At 33.9% G+C, this 22,709-nt stretch overlaps 2 protein-coding genes across 4 annotated transcripts in view; both read right to left on the bottom strand.

Moving 5' to 3' along the window:
- Positions 1 to 4,672, bottom strand: part of LOC120770312 (sterol regulatory element-binding protein cleavage-activating protein) — a 38,839-nt gene extending 34,167 nt beyond the window's left edge. Inside the window, exon 1 of the mRNA XM_040097684.1 lies at positions 4,404 to 4,672. Coding sequence (XP_039953618.1) covers positions 4,404 to 4,672 — 269 coding nt within the window. The remainder of the gene's footprint in view (positions 1 to 4,403) is intronic.
- A 2,458-nt stretch (positions 4,673 to 7,130) lies between these two features.
- On the bottom strand, positions 7,131 to 21,835 carry LOC120771149 (transmembrane protein 164). 3 transcript variants are annotated; one of them, XM_040099019.1, is made up of 5 exons: positions 21,812 to 21,835; positions 10,102 to 10,540; positions 9,830 to 10,022; positions 8,644 to 8,744; positions 7,131 to 8,585 (listed from the first exon to the last, which is right to left on the bottom strand). In XM_040099019.1, the coding sequence occupies exons 2-5, from the start codon at positions 10,429 to 10,431 to the stop codon at positions 8,004 to 8,006; spliced, it is 1,206 nt and encodes a 401-aa protein (XP_039954953.1). In that variant the 5' UTR covers positions 10,432 to 10,540; positions 21,812 to 21,835; the 3' UTR covers positions 7,131 to 8,003. The 3 variants fall into 3 exon arrangements, with proteins under 3 accessions (XP_039954953.1, XP_039954952.1, XP_039954951.1); XM_040099018.1 differs by having other exon boundaries at positions 21,796 to 21,833; XM_040099017.1 differs by lacking the exon at positions 21,812 to 21,835 and adding an exon at positions 19,439 to 19,871.
- Between the last annotated feature and the right edge of the window lie 874 nt (positions 21,836 to 22,709).

Genomic DNA, 22,709 nt, shown 5'->3' with positions numbered 1-22,709 from the left:
CCCAGCAGGAACTGCTTGGAAAGGAGTTCATTATGCTCCTTAAATGGTAGCATAAGCGTCTCACTACGTAGGTGTTCGATGGGAGACATCAAGAGGCATCCCGTCGTGGTCCGGAGTGTGTTCTGGCAGGTCTGGAGTTTCCTCATCTGCTTACCACTGCATCCAGGCCATATTGGATCTGCGTAATTGAGGACCGGCATATTGCCTTGTATGTTGCCAACAACGTTTTTTTGTTTTTTCCCCATGTGCTGCCGGCTAGTGACTTGAGGATTTTGTTGCGGCTCTGTACCTTGGCGATAATCGCGGTCGTATGGGGAGTGAAGGAGCACAGACTATCAAATGTCGACTGCAATATTAAGTTTAAGTATATACTCCTTCGTCCAGTTCGTAAAAATGGTCGCTGTGGATTTGGTGGGAGAAAGTGTGAGGTTCGGTGCAGTGAGGAAACGAGAAAGGTCGGAGAGGTAGTTGTTTACTTTTGAACACATGCCATCAATTCCATTGCCCGACGTCAATATCGTGCAATCATCTGCGTGCGTGGTTATGGAAATCCCCTCTGGTGGCTGCGGGAGTTTCGAGATGTAGAAGTTAAACAGTAACGGGGAGATGACACCACCCTGCGGGACCCCCTGTTTAATTCTTCTCAGTTTAGATGATTCCGATCATTCAGTTTGTATGGCTATAGTTAACCGATCTGAACAATTTCTTCGGAAATTAAATTGTTGCCTTTGAAAATAGTCTATACCAAATTTCCTGAATATATTTTGTCAAATGCAAAAGTTTTCCATACCAGCACTAGATTCCGATCGTTCAGTTTGTATGGCAGCTATATGCTATAGTGGTCCGACATCAGCAGTTCAGCAGACGTTTGCAAAAGTTCGAAACGATATCTTAAAAGCTGAGGGACTAGTTTGTATATATACAGACGGACAGACAAGCAGAGGGACAGACAGACAGACGGACATGGCTAAATCGACTTAGCTCAACATATTGATCATTTATATATATACTTTATAGGGTCTCCGAAGCTTTCTTCTGGGTGTTACAAACTTTGTAACAAACTTAATATACCCTGTTCCCCCCCTTGTAAAAAAATATTTTTTATTGACTTATTTAATTTTATAAAATCACTAGAATATTTTCCTAAATGCAAGTTGATCAGAGTAGTTTTGGAGATACAGCATTAAAAAGTTGGGCGCTCGATGTCAGCTATCTACTATGAGCAAAAAATAGTAAGAATCGAAACAGTTGTTAAGGTCAATTTCCGGAATATCATTCAATGCGCGTAGCGATTCACATTTAATGTCTTCAATGAACTCAAAACAGCTTTCCCGGTCGGTCCCGGCCGTTTGAGTTTGCTGAATAGCTTGAAGCTACACGGAGCTAAATCAGGTACGGTTGATGCACCACGTTTCCGGGACGCTTAACGCGTCGCTGTTTTTCGAAAAAATCAATTATTTTGGAGCCAATCGAGATTTTACTTTTCTTGAGCCCAAATTATCTTCCATAATAGTTTTCACTGATCCTTCCGATATTCCAACGCTACCAGTAAGATACCTGACTGTTAATCATCGATTCTCAAGCAGGAATTAACAAAAGTGAAAGGAAAAACAAGTAAGGAAGGGCTAAGTTCGGGTGTCACCGAACATTTTATACTCTCGCATGATAAAGTGATAATCGAGATTTCATTATACGTCATTTATATATTTTTCAAATACCGTATTTTTGTAAAGTTTTATTCCGCTATCATCATTGGTTCCTAATGTGTACATATATTATACAGAGAAGGCATCAGATGGAATTCAAAATAGCGTTATATTGGAAGAAGGCGTGGTTTTGAACCGATTTCACCCATATTTCGTACGTGTCATCAGGGTGTTAAGAAAATATTATATACCGAATTTCATTGAAATCGGTCTAGTAGTTCCTGAGATATGGTTTTTGGTCCATAAGTGGGCGAGGCCACGCCCATTTTCAATTTTTAAAAAAAGCCTGGGTGCAGCTTTCTTCTGCCATTTCTTCTGTAAAATTTAGTGTTTCTGATGTTTTTTGTTAGTCGGTTAACGGACTTTTAATGATTTTCAACATAACCTTTGTATGGGAGGTGGGCGTGGTTATTATCCGATTTCTTCCATTTTTGAACTGTATATAGAAATACCTGAAGAAAACGACTCTGTAGAGTTTGGTTGACATAGCTATAGTAGTTTCTGAGATATGTACAAAAAACTTAGTAGGGGGCGGGGCCACGCCCACTTTTCCAAAAAAACTGCGTCCAAATATGCCCCTCCCTAATGCGATCCTTTGTGTCAAATTTCACTTTAATATCTTTATTTATGGTTTAGTTATGACACTTTATAGGTTTTCGGTTTCCGCCATTTTGTGGGTGTGGCAGTGGGCCGATTTTGCCCATCTTCGAACTTAACCTTCTTATGGAGCCAAGGAATACGTGTACCAAGTTTCATCATGATATCTCAATTTTTACTCAAGTTACAGCTTGCACGGACGGACGGACAGACGGACAGACGGACGGACGGACAGACAGACATCCGGATTTCGACTCTACTCGTCACCCTGGTCACTTTGGTATATACATATAACCCTATATCTGACTCTTTTAGTTTTAGGACTTACAAACAACCGTTATGTGAACAAAACTATAATACTCTCCTTAGCAACATTGTTGCGAGAGTATAATAATTTACGAGCGATGTGAGATGTACTAAATTTTTTTTTAAATTAAAGCGACTTATATCAGTTATATTTTTTACATTTTCTCAGAAAATTTATTCAGCCACCAGTTCTAGTTTCTTCAGTTATTAGACTAACTATTGCCTTCTCCACTTTCAATAATAATTTTATTAAAAGAGAAAGAATTATTTGCAAAGAGTAACTCTTGAAAAAACAATGTGCGCGGCTATAAATATACATATGTATGTATGTATGTACTGTTGCATTCAATACTTAAATTACATTCACTTTTACCTATGTAAAACCCGGCGTGAATCATGAACTTTGCTTTGCATGTCTTTAACGATTCACTTTCAGCCATATCACTGGTAAAAGGGTACTCGTATTAAAAGTTTTTTATGCGTACACATTAATCATTTTCTTTATCAAGTTTTGTTTAGATGATGGTATGTACTCAAAAATAGCGTATGACAAGCGATAAAGTTGCAAAATTTGATATAAGAAAAAAACAGTAGACGTGAATTATATATAAAATACTTTTACTTTTTGAAATAGAAATTAAAACTAAAAAAATTGTTTACGAAATGGCAAAGAATACTATATGAAGAGCGTCCCACAATTAACGCAAGATTTAAATTTGCTGCCACCATGGACCCAAGAGAGCTAGAGCTGATATAATCTAAATTTTAGAAATGTATTTAAAATGTTTATATGTATATAATGTGCATAGAAACAATGAGAGCAAGTGTTTTGCAATTTCATTCATTAATTTCAAAATTGGCACCAGCACGTCTACGAATATTTCTAAACTACTTGTTGCATGATAGCTATACACGTTCTTGAAACCAAATATTTGTACATATGTATGTATGTTAGTATGTATATATTCATACATACGCATATATACACATGCATACACCAGCAGTATGCACAACCTTATGCAATACATAAGAATATACAGACATCATACACTTCTTATTTTACTACGTTTTTATTAACTATTTCCCAATAATTATTTATAATATCTATGTATAATTCATAGGTATAAAACCAACTTATTAAAATTATCCTTAAAACACGCATCAATATGTATGTATGCATGCATACGTATATTAATATGCACTTTTATTTATTGAGTGCGAAAGTAGTCTAAGAAAATGTGGACCATTTTTTTAAACAAACTTTTAAGTTTTTATTTAGAGATATTAAATTTGAATCGTACATTCATACAGTACAAGTATCAATTGTATTCTGATAAATAAGTGATAATGTACTCATGCATATTTAAGTAGGAATTACGATACAAAAACATTCGCATGCATTTTTTTTATTTATATTATGAAGAAAATGCATACATATGTACATACATACATACATATATATTTACACACTTTTTCATAATTTGTAATATTTGCTACTTACGAGCCATGTGTAGATAATTATTAAATTTTATTTCGCTTTTCACTTGTTTTAAAAATATAGTATACATACATATTTAGGTATACAAATATTTATTGTCTAAGAACGCTTACTCACTCTTGTATATATTTATTTTTGTTATTGCTTTACTTTTTCACATTTTTACTTTTCAGCTTTAAAAGAAATATATGTATATTACTGTTAAACATTTATTTATAAACTAAGTAAATTTACATATCTATGTAAATACATACATATAGTTCAAAATACTAATGCGCACACTTGCATTTACTCACCACGATAGTAATATTGCCATAATAGCAATGCTAGTGGCACATGTTGGATAGCTAGAGAGGAAGAGACCATGTTTGTAGTAGAAATGCGAAACTGCATCGGGAAGACCTGAGGTATCAGAGGTTGAAGAGCGCTTTTGGGCGGCGTTCCCGCCAATATTGCCCAAACTAGCAGCTCCACCGGATGTAGTGGTCATTGCTGTTGTTGTTGTTTTATTGTATTCGTATGAACTCGAATTACCAAATGCTTTGGAAGAATCAACAGCTGGCATATTCGTGAGTTCTTTAGCTTTGTATATCGTTTTGTTCGTCTACCGGCACTATATCAGCATGCCTATTCACATTGCAAGCGCCAATGCTTGCAATGTGTATATCTTTGCAAAGAGTGATGGCAGATGAATTTTTGTATAAGCAACTACGAACGAGAATTTGATGGTTTATCGCCTCGATCTTTTCGTTATTTGTGTTCAAGCCATACATATGTACATATTCTTCAACATGCGGTTGGTACACACGCAACGCAATCGACGTGTTGTTTTATTATAGAAACAATAATTTATTTTATTTACTCTTTCTTATGAATTTTTTAAATGCGTTTCCATTACTTTCACTTATTTAACTTTTTCTATTAACAAATCGTTGATCACTATATATGTATATATTTATTTTTGTCTTATATTTTCTTTTCATACATAATTACGCAATTATTTTAAGGTTTATATGCAAATGATGAAAATTATTAAAAGTTAAAACCTGTAAATATTGGTTAAGTATCAAAAATACTTTTTCACAATTTGTAAACAGTACAAATATTTCTTTAAAACACAACATGTTTTGCATGTAAATTGATATCTGCTAATTTATTTTCCAATTAGAATTTTACACTTCGTCGATATATCACAAATTACTTCGTTTTGTTATTTTTCTTATGGTTTTTAATTTCATTTATATGCAACTTATTTACAATTACATTTCGTGCTTTTGTTATCAAATTGTCACAAATAAGCATTGCCGGTCGCCCTAATCAGTGCCAGCTGAAATATTCTGCAGTACGTTGTTATTGTATTTGTTGTTTTAAAGCATTGTAAATATATATGGTTTTGGTTCGCTCCTTCCTATAGATAGTGTCGCTCCCATATCTACCGTCTGCCCCACCTGCTCTATCAACATATCTTGATGCCTCTCAAGAATGCGTTCATCATTACACAAAAGACATATTTTATTGGTACTCATAAGGGGGAGGTAGTGTAGTCAAAAATGAAAAGACGAATGCAGAAAATCGAAGCCAAATGCGTGGTATTAAATGACGATACTCTTTACCTTATTCAATTTAAAATTTGTTTCATTTTTTCAGCAAAATTACTATTTTCACAAAATGCACTGCTACTTCCCGGCTTATTGTTTAACTTTTTTAACATTAATTAACAATTGCGATAAACATAAACCGAAATTGCAATTAAAGAACAAGTTATTTTATATTATTAAACACTGCTTGCAACGGAATGTGCATAAATTCACTTTGTTTTTCTTTTACGATCCTTTTCGCTTCTAAGTATTCATTCATTTAGAACTGACACTCAATGACAACCAATTAATCACCATCTGCTTTGCAATTTTTTTACTAAATTCACAAACAACACAGTAGTAAGCAATCTTTGGATTACAACTTACAACTTCATTTTGATTAAACTATTTATTGTAGATATAAATCACCACGAAACGAAATCATCTAAATAATATAAAATTACAGTTTTCCATGCGCGTTAGATAGAAAACATTCTAACAAGAACAAGTTCCGTGCAAAATTGAAAAGAACAGAAACCACGCTTGCCAGATGTACAAACTACCTGATAATCACAAATTCTTGTGTAAACATAAACATATATTGCATGAGCTCATTAATCATAATTTCACATTTTCTTCAATAAAATTAGTATATTTTTTATTATTCGATTTATATTATATCCTTAATTAAGAAGCTATGTTAACTATAAATGGTATCACTATTCTAACTAGAATTTAAGAATTCACAACAATACTTTTTGCCTTGCTTTGTATCAGCTGTGGCGTTCGCAAATGTCAAACTATAGCGTTGCCAGCAGTAACGAAATATTTACAACAACATAGAGACATTTTTGAGCATTTAATTAATTTTATGATGTATTTTTGCTGGAAGTGTGTAATCAATTCAATAGAACTAATGCAACGGAATATAATTTGAACAAGTATTCAAAATATTGGCGTCAATTACATTTAACTTTACAAGAGTTGAATTTATTTAAATTTAACAACAAATTTTAACCTTTATTAATTTTTAATTTTTTAAAAATTAATTTAATTATTTTCAGAATCCACGTTATATAAAATGGTAGCCACAAGTACACAAATCACTATTAGAACACTACAATTACAGCCCTTGTCGGAATAAAATACGGGTCAATTCCGATAACGTATTATTATCGAAACGACGAGTGATATATTGTTAAAGTTTGGGTTTTTATTGTTTTATTTTTATTTTTTAAGTAGTAATAATATAATATATTCATATATATGTCTTTGGAAACAGATTACAGTCATTTTGAGTATTACTTTAGTTTAACTAAGTTTTTTTTACAATATATTTATTATGTTTCATTTATGAATATAATTCACGATAAGCTAAACTTATCTACGATATATCAGGCATATATAATGCGAATTTTTCTTTTATATTTTAAAATAATAATTATCATTTGAGAAATCACAACTGTTATGCATCCAGTACTAAATATTTGAGATATTTTTTGTTGCTTCATGCAATTGTCTGAAAATTAGGATATATTCACTATATCTTTCGGTTTGGTTGGACACTAGTCGAATTCTACATACATAGTTAACATTTTCATTAATTGGCAAGAAAAATTGATTCAATTTACTTAACACTATTCATATAGTTATATGTACATATGTATGTATATGATTTTTGTAGTTATTAAGTTATATGCTTAACAACATCGTGACGATATTGAGAACCATTTTTGATGAGCATTTGAAGTTTACCGATTTTCCGTAATTGTTTTGCAATGTCTTCTAACAACCCTAATTGTATATAAAAATTTGTTAATTTTTCCTTATGCATCTCTTCGGTTGCATGACAAAGAAATTATCTATTTTAATTTATTATAAATTTCCAGTAATAACTATTAATGTGTGTAAGTTACTTATTTTACATTTAAAATTAAATGTATCGAATGTTGCATGCATATGTATGCATACAGCTATATGTATATGTATGTATGTATTTACATTCCTCCAACCGCTCACATTCGTTATATTTATATAACTTACAGCCGCTATATGTAAAAAAAAATTAAGATTTATTGCCACCATAATTTTGAATTTGAATTTCCTCTCTGAATTTACTGACATTATCCGCTTTTGGATTACTCAGGTACATTAAAGCATGACCGCTTGATTTTCTAGCCGTTTAGTCTCAAATACAATTGACCTGCCAAATTAATCGCACTTATATATTGCTTTTCCAATATCACTATACCAGCACTACAAGCATGAAATGAAATTTATGGGTATCCACCAAGATCTGACAAAATCCAACGTTATATACTAGTCAATTTTTGTGGCTGGCTTTGAAGATTTACCGTCACTGACAGTTGTAGCGCACGTATATTCACCATTCACCAACTCATCAGCATTATTGTATGCATCATTACGCTGTTGACCAACACCCACAATTTCCGACGTTACTAAATTTATGGAATTTCGTTTCATTCGCCGCATCATGGTGACAGGTCCACTGCCAGCAGCTACAGCAGCCGCCATTTCGGCAACCAATGAAATTTCACTAATTGGTGAACTGTTTGTGATTGGTGCAATGGATGTGGGTGTCGTTGGTACTGATTTTGACAGGTGCACTGGTGTATAGGTCCCACGTGTAGTGAGTAACGGATTATCTGTTGAGAGACGTCTGTCGCTTGTGATGCTCTTATTTAGGGGCAATTCGAATTTGGGTCTTAGTCTTTTGACATTAGACATAACTGTTGGTTTGCTAAATATTAGTACAGTTGTTTTGTTTAATATAGGACATAAAAAGATTTCATGTATCGTAGCGGCGATGCGATAATTTTGACCTTGAAATGGATCTGATAGCGCAGCGCATAACATATGGCTAAGATTTATGCCAGTAAACTGAATCAAGAAATTATTATTGAAAAAAATTTCTAGGAAAATCCAATTATCAACTTACCATCGATATGGGGGTCAAAAAAGCGAAATGATATAGCAGCATTGTAGCAGTCCCGATAGTAGTCCAATTGTAATCATATAAGCCCTCAATTTGATACGCACCTGGAAATGTTTAAATTAGATTAAGGATAAGTTATCAGAAATATGCTTGAATTGATAACACTAGTTTCTGGAAAAAAGAGGAATCAGCCCCCTGGTGGCGCCATCTATATGTCGACTGGTGCGTTAGAATCTGCTATCTTTACCGGTTGTCCAGTGAGAATTTCATGACATTTCATCGGTTGGAAGTGAAGTTATTGCGTTTTAAGTGTCAGTATGTTTGTGTTATCGGTGCGAAAATGAGCTTCGAACAAAGAGCCAACAGTAAATTTTGTTTTAAAATTGGTAAAACTTTTACTGAAACGTTTCAATTGATGAAACAAGTATATGGCGATGATTGCCTATTCCGTATCAGAGTGCACGAGTGGTTCAACGTTTTCATAATGGTCGTGAAGACATAAATGACGATAAACATAAACATTAAGGTCCGTGATCACCGGAAATTCCATCAAAACTGTGCGTGAATTCATCAAAAATCTGCCGAAATCATCATTGAAATTCATGGAAATGAAATTGAACATCTCCAAAACATCGGCTTCCTTTTCGGAAAAATGCATTTGCCCATCAAAGGAGAGCGTTATGCAGACGTAGAGGCCATTCGAAAGGCTTGCACCGGCATACTGGCGGCCATACCGGCCAACGAGCTAAAACACTCGTTCGACATCCTTTGGGCCGTGCAAAAAGCTGTATTGAAGGAGAAGGAGACTATTTTAAATAAAATAAAATAAATTTATTTTGCCAAAAAAGCCATTTGTTCTGTTTTTTTTAAGTCCTTTTTACTTTGGAACGCATCTCATATATATGATAAAAACAAGTTTAAGACACCTCACGTCATATATAGAAAGGACTGTCCAACTTTCATAGTAATTGTAGTGTATATACACTTAATAAATGCATCTTTGAAGTTATTATGGTTTTGGGCCAAACAAAATTAACGTTTTTTCTTGTCCTTATAAACGACTGTACTAAAACCCGTTATTTGAAAAGGATATGAGGAGAAAACACAAATGGTGAGGATGTAAAAATTTAGGGACCAAGTTTTCCTCGGAGAGCATTATATTACTGATTACAGTTTTGTACGGACTTACCACTTCTTAATATATAAGCCGGTATTATATAGAGTAAGGCATGCTGAATCCAATAAGTTGCCTGTTCAAAATGTAATGTACGACATTCTACTTCCGGGAATAGAAACGCCAAAAAGGGACCATTTAAATTATTCATTTGTATGCGAAATAAAGCGATGGTCGTCTTACTGGGCTTTGCTGCTAAAAGGTAGATCTGTAAGCATACATATGTATATACACATATATAAAATATAAATTTTATTGATAAAAAATTCTATATTAATGAAGATTACCTGGACCAAAGTTTGGATGTGACATGGATTCAAAACATATATCATATTTTTATTGGCAAATTTAAAACCCATTTCTACGCCAAATATGAAGGTCATCAATAACATTAGCGTAAGTCTTATGGCGGAGTGTGGCTTATTGATATCCTTGAGCGGTGGCATTATAATCGGATCCATGCGTTTTGCGGCCCAGCATATTAGATAAATGAAGATTGCGCTTAAAATAGTGGATTCAATCCAACGGCGACGATTCGTCATGTAGTTAATACATTCAGGACCGGCTGTACGTGGTATTTCATCGTTGATACCGGCAATAGCCCAGCTCCAATCCATAATATCGTGTGTAGAGAAAATGGACGATTTTTTTTTTAATTTTTAATTTTTAGATTAATTTTTGGTTGCTTCGCTGATTTGATATTTGCCTTCAGTCACAGTCTATAACCTAAAACATAAACAAACAATTATATGAGATAATAAACCTAATAATACATATAAACGTTATCATTGAAACTATCTTTATATTTTATTTATAAAATAGTTTAAAAATTGTACAAAAATTAATATGAGTATAGAAGTAGGTTCGTATTCGAAGAAGCAGTAAAGATTCACAACGAAAGTTGTACTTAGAAAAAAGTGCAAAAAAAATTTATTTTATTCATCAAGATGAGGACCACCGAATTTATTACACAAAATATTGATTATTACAAATAGATATAAATATGTTGAAAAGCTCTTAAAGTTTAGCTGAAAGCCTGCAAAAATCTGTATGAACCTGATCCTCGATTTTCGTCCATAAAATATGCAAATGAAACCAAAACTTTCGCTGCCAGCGTGGATACTCAGTAATAGTTTCTCTATTGGAAATTACTTCTCATACACACATATTAATTTTACGATTTACTGTTATTTTTGGCAATTTTTTCTGCTAACGCCTGCTAATAATAAAAATAAAATCGCTTCATAAAAAATTATAACATATGTAAATGTAAATATTGCATACCCACACATGTACGTACACAAATGTATGGCACCCCTGCAATTTGGTTAATATGTATTTGTATGATTATTTATAGTGCGTGCAGTTGTGTGTTCGTTTTAAGAGAAAAAATATTACCGACACTAGGATGCCACATCAATAAATAATAATATACATAAATGTGTTGGATGATTTTACAGTGTAATCATAGATTACTCATACGCCCTGGTGGCTCGGAGTACTTTCTATAATTAAATAAAGAGCTGCGTGGGGATAATAGGAAATTTTATTGAAGTGACGTCGCACTCGCGACTTGGCTCTCACGTCACTGTTGACAGTCATAACTTTGAAGTTGTAGATAATTTCGTCTATTTAGGAACCAGCATTAACACCACTAATAATGTCAGCCTGGAAATCCAACGCAGGATTGCTCTTGCCAACAGGTGCTACTTCGGACTGAGTAGGCAATTGAGAAGCAAAGTCCTCTCTCGACAAACAAAAACCAAACTCTATAAGTCACTCATAATTCCCGTCCTGATATATGGTGCAGAGGCTTGGGCGATGACAGCAACCGATGAGTCGACGTTACGAGTTTTCGAGAGAAAAATTCTGCGAAAGATTTATGGTCCTTTGCGCATTGGCCACGGCGAATATCGCATCCGATGGAACGATGAGCTGTACGAGATATATGACGACATTGACATAGTTCAGCGAATTAAAAGACAGCGGCTACGCTGGCTAGGTCATGTTGTCCGGATGGATGAAAACACTCCAGCTCTGAAAGTATTCGACGCAGTACCCGCTGGGGGAAGCAGAGGAAGAGGAAGATCTCCACTCCGTTGGAAGGACCAAGTGGAGAAGGACCTGGCTTCGCTTGGAATATCCAATTGGCGCCACGCAGCGAAAAGAAGAAACGACTGGCGCGCTGTTGTTAACTCGGCTATAATCGCGTAAGCGGTGTCTACGCCAATTAAGAAGAAGAAGATTTTACTTTCTTGAACAACTAAAGCAGCTGCTGATGCTAACAGCATGTGGAACAGTTATGTGGAAAAAATACAAACAAGTGATTGTCACTGGCAAATTGCCATGTCCGGTATTTGCCAAAACACCTAAACTTAATTGGTATGTTGATAAGGGACACGCTAAGGCAATAATCAAATACATAAATCAAAGATGAGCCTAACAAAGTAATAAACAGTAAAAAGTATTATTTTTGGCAGAGTTGTATAAACAACAGAGTTGTAAATATATAGGGTGTGCCATCTTTTATGTTGATCCTTCACTAACTGTGACTTTCACCTTTTTGTAAACTATATTTTGGAACAATTCAGTAGAATTAAATACAATTCTAATCATGAAATGCTTGATCGGTCAGTTTGTATGTAAGGTTTAGACTACAGTGGTTCAATCTGAACAATATACTTTTGTACATTATAGCGTTGTCTTGGCAAATACTTCATGCTTAATTTCGCGAAGATAATTTGTCAAGTAAAAAGTTTATCAGGGCTTGATTTTAATGGCTTAGTCCTACAGTACTTCGATATTGACGGCTCCGACAAATAAGTAAGTTCTTGGTGAGGAAAGAACGTGTGCAAATTTTCTGATCGAGATATCTGATATTCATATACATACATATATACAGTAAGGGCAGATGAATGGACACGGCTAAATCGACTCAGCTCGTAATTTATATACATATATATTTTAAATGGGGATCCGCCAAACTTAATAGAATCTGTTCAAGGTATAGAAAATAAATTCAAGTTAAAGTAAATATACATACACAGCGGTATATGACGGAGCTTTACTAAATCAGAAATTTCTGTTTCTTCATTACCCACTTTACGTATAGTTTCTATCTGCTATCAATTTTCCGATACTATTTTTCTAGTACGGACATTCTTTAGAAGTTTGTAATGTGAAGTCATTAGCCATTTGATCAGAAAAACCAAAACCAAAACCTATTAATAGTTCTTTCTTTGTGAAAGATCGCAAATACAGAAAAGATTTACTAAGATATTTTTACTATAGATCATATTGGCATTGTTGTTGTTCATATTGAAAAAATATTCTTGGAAATAAGCATAGAATCTATTTTTGTTTAACAAAACAGTTTTGTCAATTCTTATAAAATAAGAATATTTAAATATGCCTGATCCAACACCACTATGTCCTTAGTACTCCTTTCTGCATTGGCGGCCTTTTCTGATTTGTTTAATTTCAGCCAACAAAATAATCTTTTTTGTAATGATCCCAAGAGCCTCTTGTAAATTTTTATACACAAGTATGTACATATGTATATCGGAGGGGTGACTTTATCAGAAATATAAGTAAATAATCTCTTTATGCCTACTTAATAGCTCTACTTATAAATATACATATACTACTATGTATACTGCAGTTTATTATTATTAGGGGAAATATGTAAACAGCATGTACATACATACTTACATATGGACGTATTTTTATATGTATATACTATGCCATGTTCACTTTACTTAATTATGACAGGCAGCTTTTAACATTTCAATGCACAGAATGACAACCCTCCATATCAATAAAATATTAATTACATTAGTTGAAACAATTTAACAAAAATACCCATTCACCGTCGAACTGTCATCGTAACCGGTTGCTTTTCGCTCTGTGCTTATTGAGTTTGTTAAAACGGTATAACGGTTTGTTCTGCGTTTATATTACGCTCGTGCTTTGTTTGTGAATTAATTTTTTATCGTTTTATATCTTTTCAATCACTTAATTTCTTAATTTGTTAAAGCTAAAATTCGCGTTTACTATGGCCCCTGGGGCCACCAAATTGGGGATAATAGGTTTTCCCTATTATCTCCAATAATGAAAAAAGAAGAAAAAAACCAAATCCGATCCCGTTAGACCAATTTCCAGAATTACCAGTCTCAAACACGGATGATCCAAAATTTTTGGTCATGTCATCGCTGGACGACAACAAGCCACTTAATTCGTCATCATGCTTCTTTACGTATAAAAAGGTATTCAAGCAATCAGTAAGGAAGTAAGTAAAGTTACTGAGCTACGTGATGGTAGCCTACTGCTCTTTGTAAAATAACAACAAAACAGCTAGCAAATTTCTTTCTGCAAAAATTTTACCTGGCGGAGGTCATATCAATGTCAAGCTTCATAATACTTTGAATACGGTTAAAGGCACCATATGCGCCCCATTCCTGAATAACTTATCAGAAGAAGATATTGTTGATGGTCTAAAGGAGCAGGGTGTTTCTGCTGTACATAAGTTTTCACGAATTGCTGACGGCTCCCGTAATCCTACGGGTGTAGTTTTGTTAACTTTTGATAAATACAAACTTCCTGAAAGAATTGATGTTGCCTGGAGGAACCTCACTGTCCGTCCGTATTACCCTAATCCTATGCGTTGTAACAATGTCAATTAATTGGCCACACAGCAAAATACTGCCGTAATTCACCTTCTTGTGTCTCATGCAACCTCCCTTCCGATCATACCTCACCTACTGAATGTAAGAGAATAATGTGTGCAAATTGCTCGGGCGACCACCCGGCATCATCTAATACTTGCCCTAAATATCAACAATCCAAAGAAATATTAAAAATTAAAACTATTTATAAATGTAGTATGCGTGAAGCTGTTACCAAGTATAAAATTCAATTTTCTCATACAACTTCTAATGCAAACTCTTTTGCCTCTATAGCTAAAATTTCTAACAATACTAATCAAATCAATAATGAAACAACACCTAATAACAAATCCAACAATCCTACCAAAACTAATCTAACAACAACTACAGACATCAATTCATCTAAACAATCCCTTCCAACCCATCCTACCTCCTCTTCTGCCACTTCTCCTTCCCCTCTCTTTTCCCCTTTATCCATCTCTGACTCTCCTCTCAATATCCTTTCCTCCTGTCCTATCGCACCCTCCCCCACCCTCTCCTGCTCGCAAGATCCTCTTGCATTACCCAATTTTCCTTCTTACAATGAAGACATTTAGTTTAAATAAAAAATATTCGTAGCTTAACTTTTTCTTTTATAAGTTTGCATATGATATGATTACACTTCTTCAATGGAACATTAACGGTTATGTTAATAATTATATTAACTTAGAGTTACTTATGGGATCGTACAATCCATCTATTATCCTGTTGAATGAAACTCACCTATCTTATAATGCCTCAGCTTTTACCCCTAGGGCTTATGTGGGATATTTTATTAATCTCCCACATAACACCACCAACAAGCAGGGAGTTGCCATCCTAGTTAAAAGAAATCTACCTCACGTATTACTTCCCATACCCCTTTCAATTTTTTCTTCTGTAGCTATTGAGATCCTCGCCCCCTATAAAATTTCAATCATCTGTGCTTATTCCCCTCCTGATCAATCATTTTCTACTACTGAATTTTTAAATCTTATTCCTTCCGGTTCAAATCCTTTTATCTTGTGTGGTGACTTCAATGCTTGGAGTCCCCTTTGGGGCTCTGCTTCGGCTAACTCCAAGGGACGTAGCATTGAGGATGCCTTACTAAGATCCAACTGCATTGTTTTAAATGATGGTTCCCCCACCCATTTTTCCACTCACTCTACCTTCACTAATATTGATCTTTCCATATGTTCTGCCTCCCTCTCCTCAAAAATATCTTGGTGTTGTATTGATGATCTCCATGGCAGTGATCATTTTCCCATCCTTTCCAAAATATCTACTTCTCGCCCTCATTCATTTTTAAGCCCAGGATTCGGTTTAAAACTGATTCGGCTGATTGGGATAGGTTTGAAGAAGCCTGTTTTTCGCATTCACGTTATTTCCCCTTTTCTTCCAATATAAATCAAGAGGCTTCTAGAATCCAAAAAATTATACGTTCTGCTTCTAACTATTCTTTTCCCCTTTCTTCTTCTAAACCAGTCAAACTTGCTCCTCTTTGGTGGAATAATGAGCTTTCTGCACTAAGAAATCTGAAACAGATCGCATGGCATCAATTTAAACGTTTACGTTCTAGTGCAAACTTAATAGCTTACAAAAAATCCAATGCACTTTTTCGCCATAAAGCTAAGGCAGCTAAGGTTCATTGTTTCCAAGAATTTACGAATAATATCACTTCTTCTTCGGATTCTAGAAAAATCTGGACTGATATGAAAAGACTGGCTGGTTTATCACCTTCTTCTCCTATCACTTATTTAAATACTCCTCAGGGCACTCTACTATATCCCAAAGATATAGCTTAAGCTTTGCATGACCCACTTTTCCAATATTTCTTTGGACTCCAATTTCTCTTCTGATTTTTCCTCTAGTAAACTTTCTTCTCTTTGCTCTCCTTACCTTCCTCCTTCCACCTTATCTCAATCAGCTGAATATTTAGATGCCGATATATCTGAACTTGATTTTAATTTAGCCCTCTCGTCAGTCAAAGGCAAAACTCCTGGCATTGATAAAATCTCTTACCTTATCATCAAGCACCTTCCTCCATTCCTTATATCCCGTCTAGTCAAACTTTACAATAGTATTTTTCTCAGTGGCAACTACCCTGTCCTCTGGAAGACTAGCGCGATTATTCCTATTTTAAAACCTGGTAAACCTCCTGGTGTGGTCAGCAGTTATCGTCCCATTTCCCTTCTTCCTTGCCTTGGTAAATTGATTGAAAAGATTATTGCTACTAGACTCGCCTGGTATGCTCAATCTAATAATCTCATTTCGCACAACCAAGTTGCGTTCAAGAGGGGGCAGGGTACGTTGGATGCTCTCCTGCACCTTGATCACTTTATCTCTGATACTCTGTCCCACAAAAATCATGTTTCTATTCTTTCTTTAGATTTCCTAAAAGCATTTGACAGGATTGGGATTCATGTAGTGTTGAGACAGCTTAGTAGGTGGAGAGTGGGTTCTCGTATTTTTAACTTTGTCAAATCTTTCCTATCCAATCAAAAATTAAGTGATCTTATCATATCCAATGTTTCATCCTCTGTTCTACCATTAGATAATGGTACCCCACAAGGGTCACCGCTCTCGGTGATCCTATTTACTATTGCATTTGATGAAATCAGTACCATTCTATCAGATTTTGTTACTATCCGGCATCAGATTTATGCTGATGATTTAATTTTATTCTCAAAAACTTCAAATTTGACTTCAGTAACAATTACACTTTCTCTGAAATTTTATTGCGTCTTTCTCGTTGGTCCTCTACTTCAGGCACATCAATATCTTTTCCTAAATCGAAACTTTTTCATATTTGTAAAAAACATCAATGTACTATCCCAACGCTCACATTTGATAATACAAACATTTTGTGTACAGATAGTATTAAGTTCCTTGGTATTGTATTAGACTCTAAGTATACATTTAAGAAACATTGTCAGTATATAAGAAAAAGACTTTTTGTTAATTTAAATATTATTAAATACCTCTCATGTAAGCGCTCACTCATCGGCTTCGGCTTACTGGTCAACGTCACTAAAGCCCTCATCTCATCTGTAATTAATTATGGCATTGGAAATTTATGGACATCATTCTAAGAATCATCTAAAGATGCTTGCTGCGCCCTATCATTCTTCAGTTCGTTGTTCCTCTTCAAAGTGTTTCCAACATCGCCAATTAAAAACATACTGACGGAAGCTGGCCTACCTTCTCTAAAAGATGCAGTGGAAGATAGCTTAAATAAGCTTTATTCAAAACTCATACTCAGCACGAACTTTACTATAAAAAAGGACTTTCAATCATCACTTTGCAGAAAGAGGTCTCCTAAAATACCGTCTTCTATTTTTAAAAGTGCTTTGTTTGCTAAAACCAATGAGTTGCCGCTTAAAATATTGCTGCCTTGCAGTAAATATATTCCACCGTGGAAAGTAAATGAATCTTCTTTCATTAGTGATCTTACTTTTCTTCGCAAATCCATCACTCCAAGCACTGTGTATAAATCTCGTTTTTTGGAATTATCTGCGCACTTCAAATCTTTTGGTTGGCAGTTTATATATACTGATGGCTCCAAATCGTCGCATACATCTTTTGCTGTAGTTGATGATAACCAACAAAGAATATCGTATGGTTTATTATTTCCATTTTGTTCAATTTTTACCGCTGAAGCTACGGGTATTCTCAAAGCTGTCCAGTATGCCCAACAAAACCTTGGTAAATTCATCATCTGTACAGATAGTCTATCGTGTTTTCAAGCTTTAAAAAACCGCAGTAACTACAATGACGTCATTATTGGCATTAGATCGCTGTTGTTTTCGTTAGCACATAGACTAAAAATAATGTGGATACCCGGTCACTCTGGAATCATTGGAAATACTTTTGCGGACTCGGTGGCTAAGGAGGTGTGCATCACTCCAACAACTACATCTGCCTTGTTTGTTAAGAGTGATATAAAACGGCTTATTATTCAACAAAGATCCACTAAATTGGCGCTTGATTGGATGAATTACAGACACCACTACTCTAGAATAAATTCAAATCGTATCAAACCATCCTTTCCGTCATCGCTTTCATCTAATTATATCATTCCATATATCAGACTTCGCATTGGCCCCTCCATTATCACACACGCTCACATACTAAATGGCACTCAGATCAACCAATGCCCATTTTGTGATTCAGATTTAAATCTATTGCATCTTCTGCAACATTGTCCAGCACTTCAAACTCATAGACTGTCAAACTTCAATAATACTGATCCAATAATTTTATTGATGGATCCCTCAAGCAACAACATTTCGAAAATCTACAACTTTTTGAAAGACAGCGACCTTCTTCGACGCATATAACATAACCAGTCGGCCGATAGCCCATGATGCTAGTGCTGCGTATTTTCTTAAGTTTGTATAATAATTGTATTATTATGTAAGCTTTTATAAAATAAAAAAATAAAATAAAAAAAATAAAAAAAACAAAAATACCATAATAATTAACTATAAATTGCTTCCCTGCAATGAAACTGAACTGAAAGAACATAGCTATACGAATCTGTACATAATAGCAGATGTATTTATATGTACATATAAATATGTATGTATGTTGTGCATCTATGGTGATTAGATGCGTCTGGGCCATGCACAACAAACGGTGTTTTTCTGCCTTCAGTTATGGCGGCATTTTGTGCTTTTGTTAGCGACAGAAAGTATGATATATGTATGAACACACACATACATATATATGCCGTTAATATTAGGGTATACTATTCTTTAAATAATATTGATTTATTAGCTTATCGTATATTATTTGTGTATATTAAGCCAAACATAAATATGCATATTTACATTGTATGTACTTATGTAAATATTAAAAAAAAAACATTAAAAATAAATTCACTAATACTATTTTGTCATTTTAAATTTTTATTTTTTTATAAATTTTTCTTTTTACACACTTTAAAATCGCCAGTTGAGCAGAATTTTTGTTGTTGCAGAGCTTGCTACCGGCCATGACTGAAGCAGACATATCGTTGCACGGATCTCATATTTTTTGGTTATAATCGATAATTGCTTTGCTGCTTATTTATTTATTTTTCTACATATACCTACGATTTTACTACACAAGTACACTTCATTTACTCGCATTAATTATTACCGCGCTATCACAGCACAAAGCACAACAAGAAATCACAACTTTAGATTAAATACATCACTTCACACACGAATATGTTAAAATACGGAAAGCTATTTTCCACAAATATTGTACATTCTATTCTATGGTAAATTTTCTGCAGTCGGCGGTATTCTATGTGGTACAGATTTTTTGAGTTCTTCACTAAATATATCTAGTCTACTGCTTTAGTTGCAACGAGTGACTGCCGCCGTGTCTGACAAGTAATTTGCCAACTTGTATATCCTATCATTTCACTTTTTGCTCTCGGCGCGTCAGTTGTTGGCGCTCTCAACTATTTGCAAATTTGAGTGGCAACACAAGTTTGCGTTTTTATTATCAATATCGCTAGAGGATAATAATTATACTTATGCAAATGGAATTAAATATTTTTGCGTTATATACATATATCGAATAGGAAAGCGTGTAAATATGTACTAGGGTGATTCTAGTAACATCAAATAAATACTTTATAAATGCTAGAAGTTAAAAAATAATTTCTGTACTTAAACCGCGTATATGAGAACGGAGGAAATTGAGATAATCGTTCCTTATGCAGAGTCAATTCTGTGGATGTCATTGGAAAGCCGTCATTATGTAGAAAACCACTGTTTAGGGAATAGAAGAGTTATAAAGAAATAACATTTAAAAAGTTAGCTTAGCGGAATTCAGAGTCAGGTGTCATATAATCTTCAGGTTGTTCAGCATACATATGTACATTCTGACAGAAAAATTATTTGGAATACAAAAAATATTAAGATCATATTAAGATCCTTAATAAGCTCTCCCTAATAAAAAATGGGTACTGTATTCTGCTGGGAATAAGGGGGATGTAACAGTACGTCAAAAAGTCGTTTTCTTTTTTGTCTTAATCGACAATATAAGAAAATTATTTACGAACAAATAAACAACTTTGCAGAAAAGGCGAGAAGTTGTTTAATGTTCCTTATAGTCTATCTAAAGTAAAAAATTCTCTCGAGTGAAATAATGTTTGATTTCACGATCTTTTACGCCAATTTCGATGTCAGCCACGACAAGTCGAGAACAAACAATACTCGATTAAAATTTTTTATATTTAAAAATAGTCCTAAATTTTCTAAAAATAAAGCGCGAAAGAGTATTTTTTTCGGCTTCTACGGGTACTTCCCACCTTAAGTTTCAAGTTTCGTTTTGGAAAGGACAGTAGGTGACATAACCTCCTAAATAGACATAGAAAATATTACCGAAATCTACCAAAGCAGTTTCAAAATAGATGGCATTGAAGGCATGAGGATTTCTTCAGAGCATATAAATACCATCCTCTCTCTCGGTTCACATAAATGAAAGCAACTTCTCTTAGTAAGTGAAAGAATCGGTTAAAAAACAAAAATTAATATATAGAAAATTTGAAAAAATATATTTCTATGAATTTTTTGTTTCTAAGTACTGCTTAACTCGAGTTAAAAGTAAAATTTGATTGTTAGTATTGGTATGTTTTCAGTTTTTTCGACGTCCAATTAAAAAGTTTATAAAGTTCATTATATATTGCTATAAACTCATCTCATTTTGCAAGAACTTGACATATTTGTTAAAGCAGGAATTGCGTTGTTGAGCAAAATTTCTTTAAAAGTTGTGTTTTATTTGGTAAAAATTTGTTGAAACCACTATTGTTTAGGCAATGACATATATAAAAACACATTTTTTGCAGCCTCAAAGGCTAAATCTCTTCACTACATCGACCTTGAAATCATATTATAGTTCAACGCATACAAACTAATCCACGTAAACATATACATATACATTTATGTAGGCAAGGTAAAAGAGGCACTTAAAAGTCTTCAATAGCATTGTGCACTGTCGTATAAAGAGCATTTAATCCTCCAGCTGATTTTATTTTTTTGTTGCATATACCATTTTAAACGTCTTTTTAAGTACAAATTAAATTTACTTTGATTTTTATTTGTTTTTTTTTTTTGCTGAATATATGATAAAGATATAAAAAATGAGCATTCAGTTAATTTAATAAGTGCACACATTTATGCCTTAATTGTAAATAATAGGAAAAATAATAGGTGACTTATATTTTTGCCAGTTACATTTTTTAATGCTTATTATTGCAACAAAAGTTAAGTTTAAACAAAATATATACATGTATATACGTACTATATACGCACTTTACCGTTAGGTTTTCACTTTTCTATAAACAAAACTCAGAAAAAGCCACTCAACAACTGAATGGAATGGAAAGCGTAATTTTCCAATTAGGTTAGCAGGCTTGAAAAAACATAGCAAAAGAAAAAGTAAGTAACTGTTTAGTGAATGTAGAAAGAGAGATACAAAACAAAAATGTAAATAATTAAATAATTGCGGAGGACACACTTAAGTGTTTGCCGGTTGCCTACATGCTTGCGCTGCAATAACGAAAAACCTTCTATACAAACCGAAAACTTTATATACATACAAACATAATTACAGTACGTACATATGTATGTATGTATATATGAACATATACATTTATTTTTTATGCGTATAATGCATTTGAATTGTATGAAATGCGGCACCAAGAACTATGCTCGGTTCTAAGAAGCAATAAACGGTTGATAAATTCCTTTCTGAAAAGAAGAAATACATACATAAATAACAAGAAAATCGATGTTTTTTGTATAACTGACTTGTGTTTGCTGAAACAGCTGCTGATTTCACAAGACCGCTGTATCAGCTAATACAAAAATAAATAAAAATTTTCAAAATGTATATGAGCTGCAGTAACACTGATTAGTTTGTACACACAGAGCAGCTAATTCGACTTGTTTGTTGAGAGTCGAGCTATTATTTTTATTGTATTTTATTAAGAAAAAAACACAAAAATATTAATACAATTGAATTGTAATCACTCTGCCTGTGTCGCGAATGTTTTAATTAAATAATGTTAAATAGTGTGTATAGCATTTATTTTCTCAGTAACAATGACCCTACGGCGTATAAGTTATATTTGAACAAAATGATCACTCTTCAAAGCTGCTACAATTCCGTTTCTATTAAATTTAATAGAAGGCAGAAAAAGAAAACCACAACTC

This window comes from Bactrocera tryoni, chromosome 3 (assembly GCF_016617805.1).
Source record: "Bactrocera tryoni isolate S06 chromosome 3, CSIRO_BtryS06_freeze2, whole genome shotgun sequence".
Lineage (NCBI taxonomy): Eukaryota > Metazoa > Arthropoda > Insecta > Diptera > Tephritidae > Bactrocera > Bactrocera tryoni.
Note: the sequence above shows the minus strand (reverse complement) of the source record. Positions and strands in the feature narration are given on the sequence as shown.

What these genes read in the sequence shown, in the direction of transcription:
- LOC120771149 (XM_040099019.1), bottom strand. Translation starts at nt 10,431, where the DNA reads ATGGATTGGAGCTGGGCTATTGCCGGTATCAACGATGAAATACCACGT. An exon ending in ACATCCAAACTTTGGTCCAG is followed by an intron (nt 10,023 to 10,101) that starts GTAATCTTCATT and finishes GTATGCTTACAG; the next exon opens with ATCTACCTTTTAGCAGCAAA. An exon ending in TTTTGACCCCCATATCGATG is followed by an intron (nt 8,586 to 8,643) that starts GTAAGTTGATAA and finishes TTCTTGATTCAG; the next exon opens with TTTACTGGCATAAATCTTAG.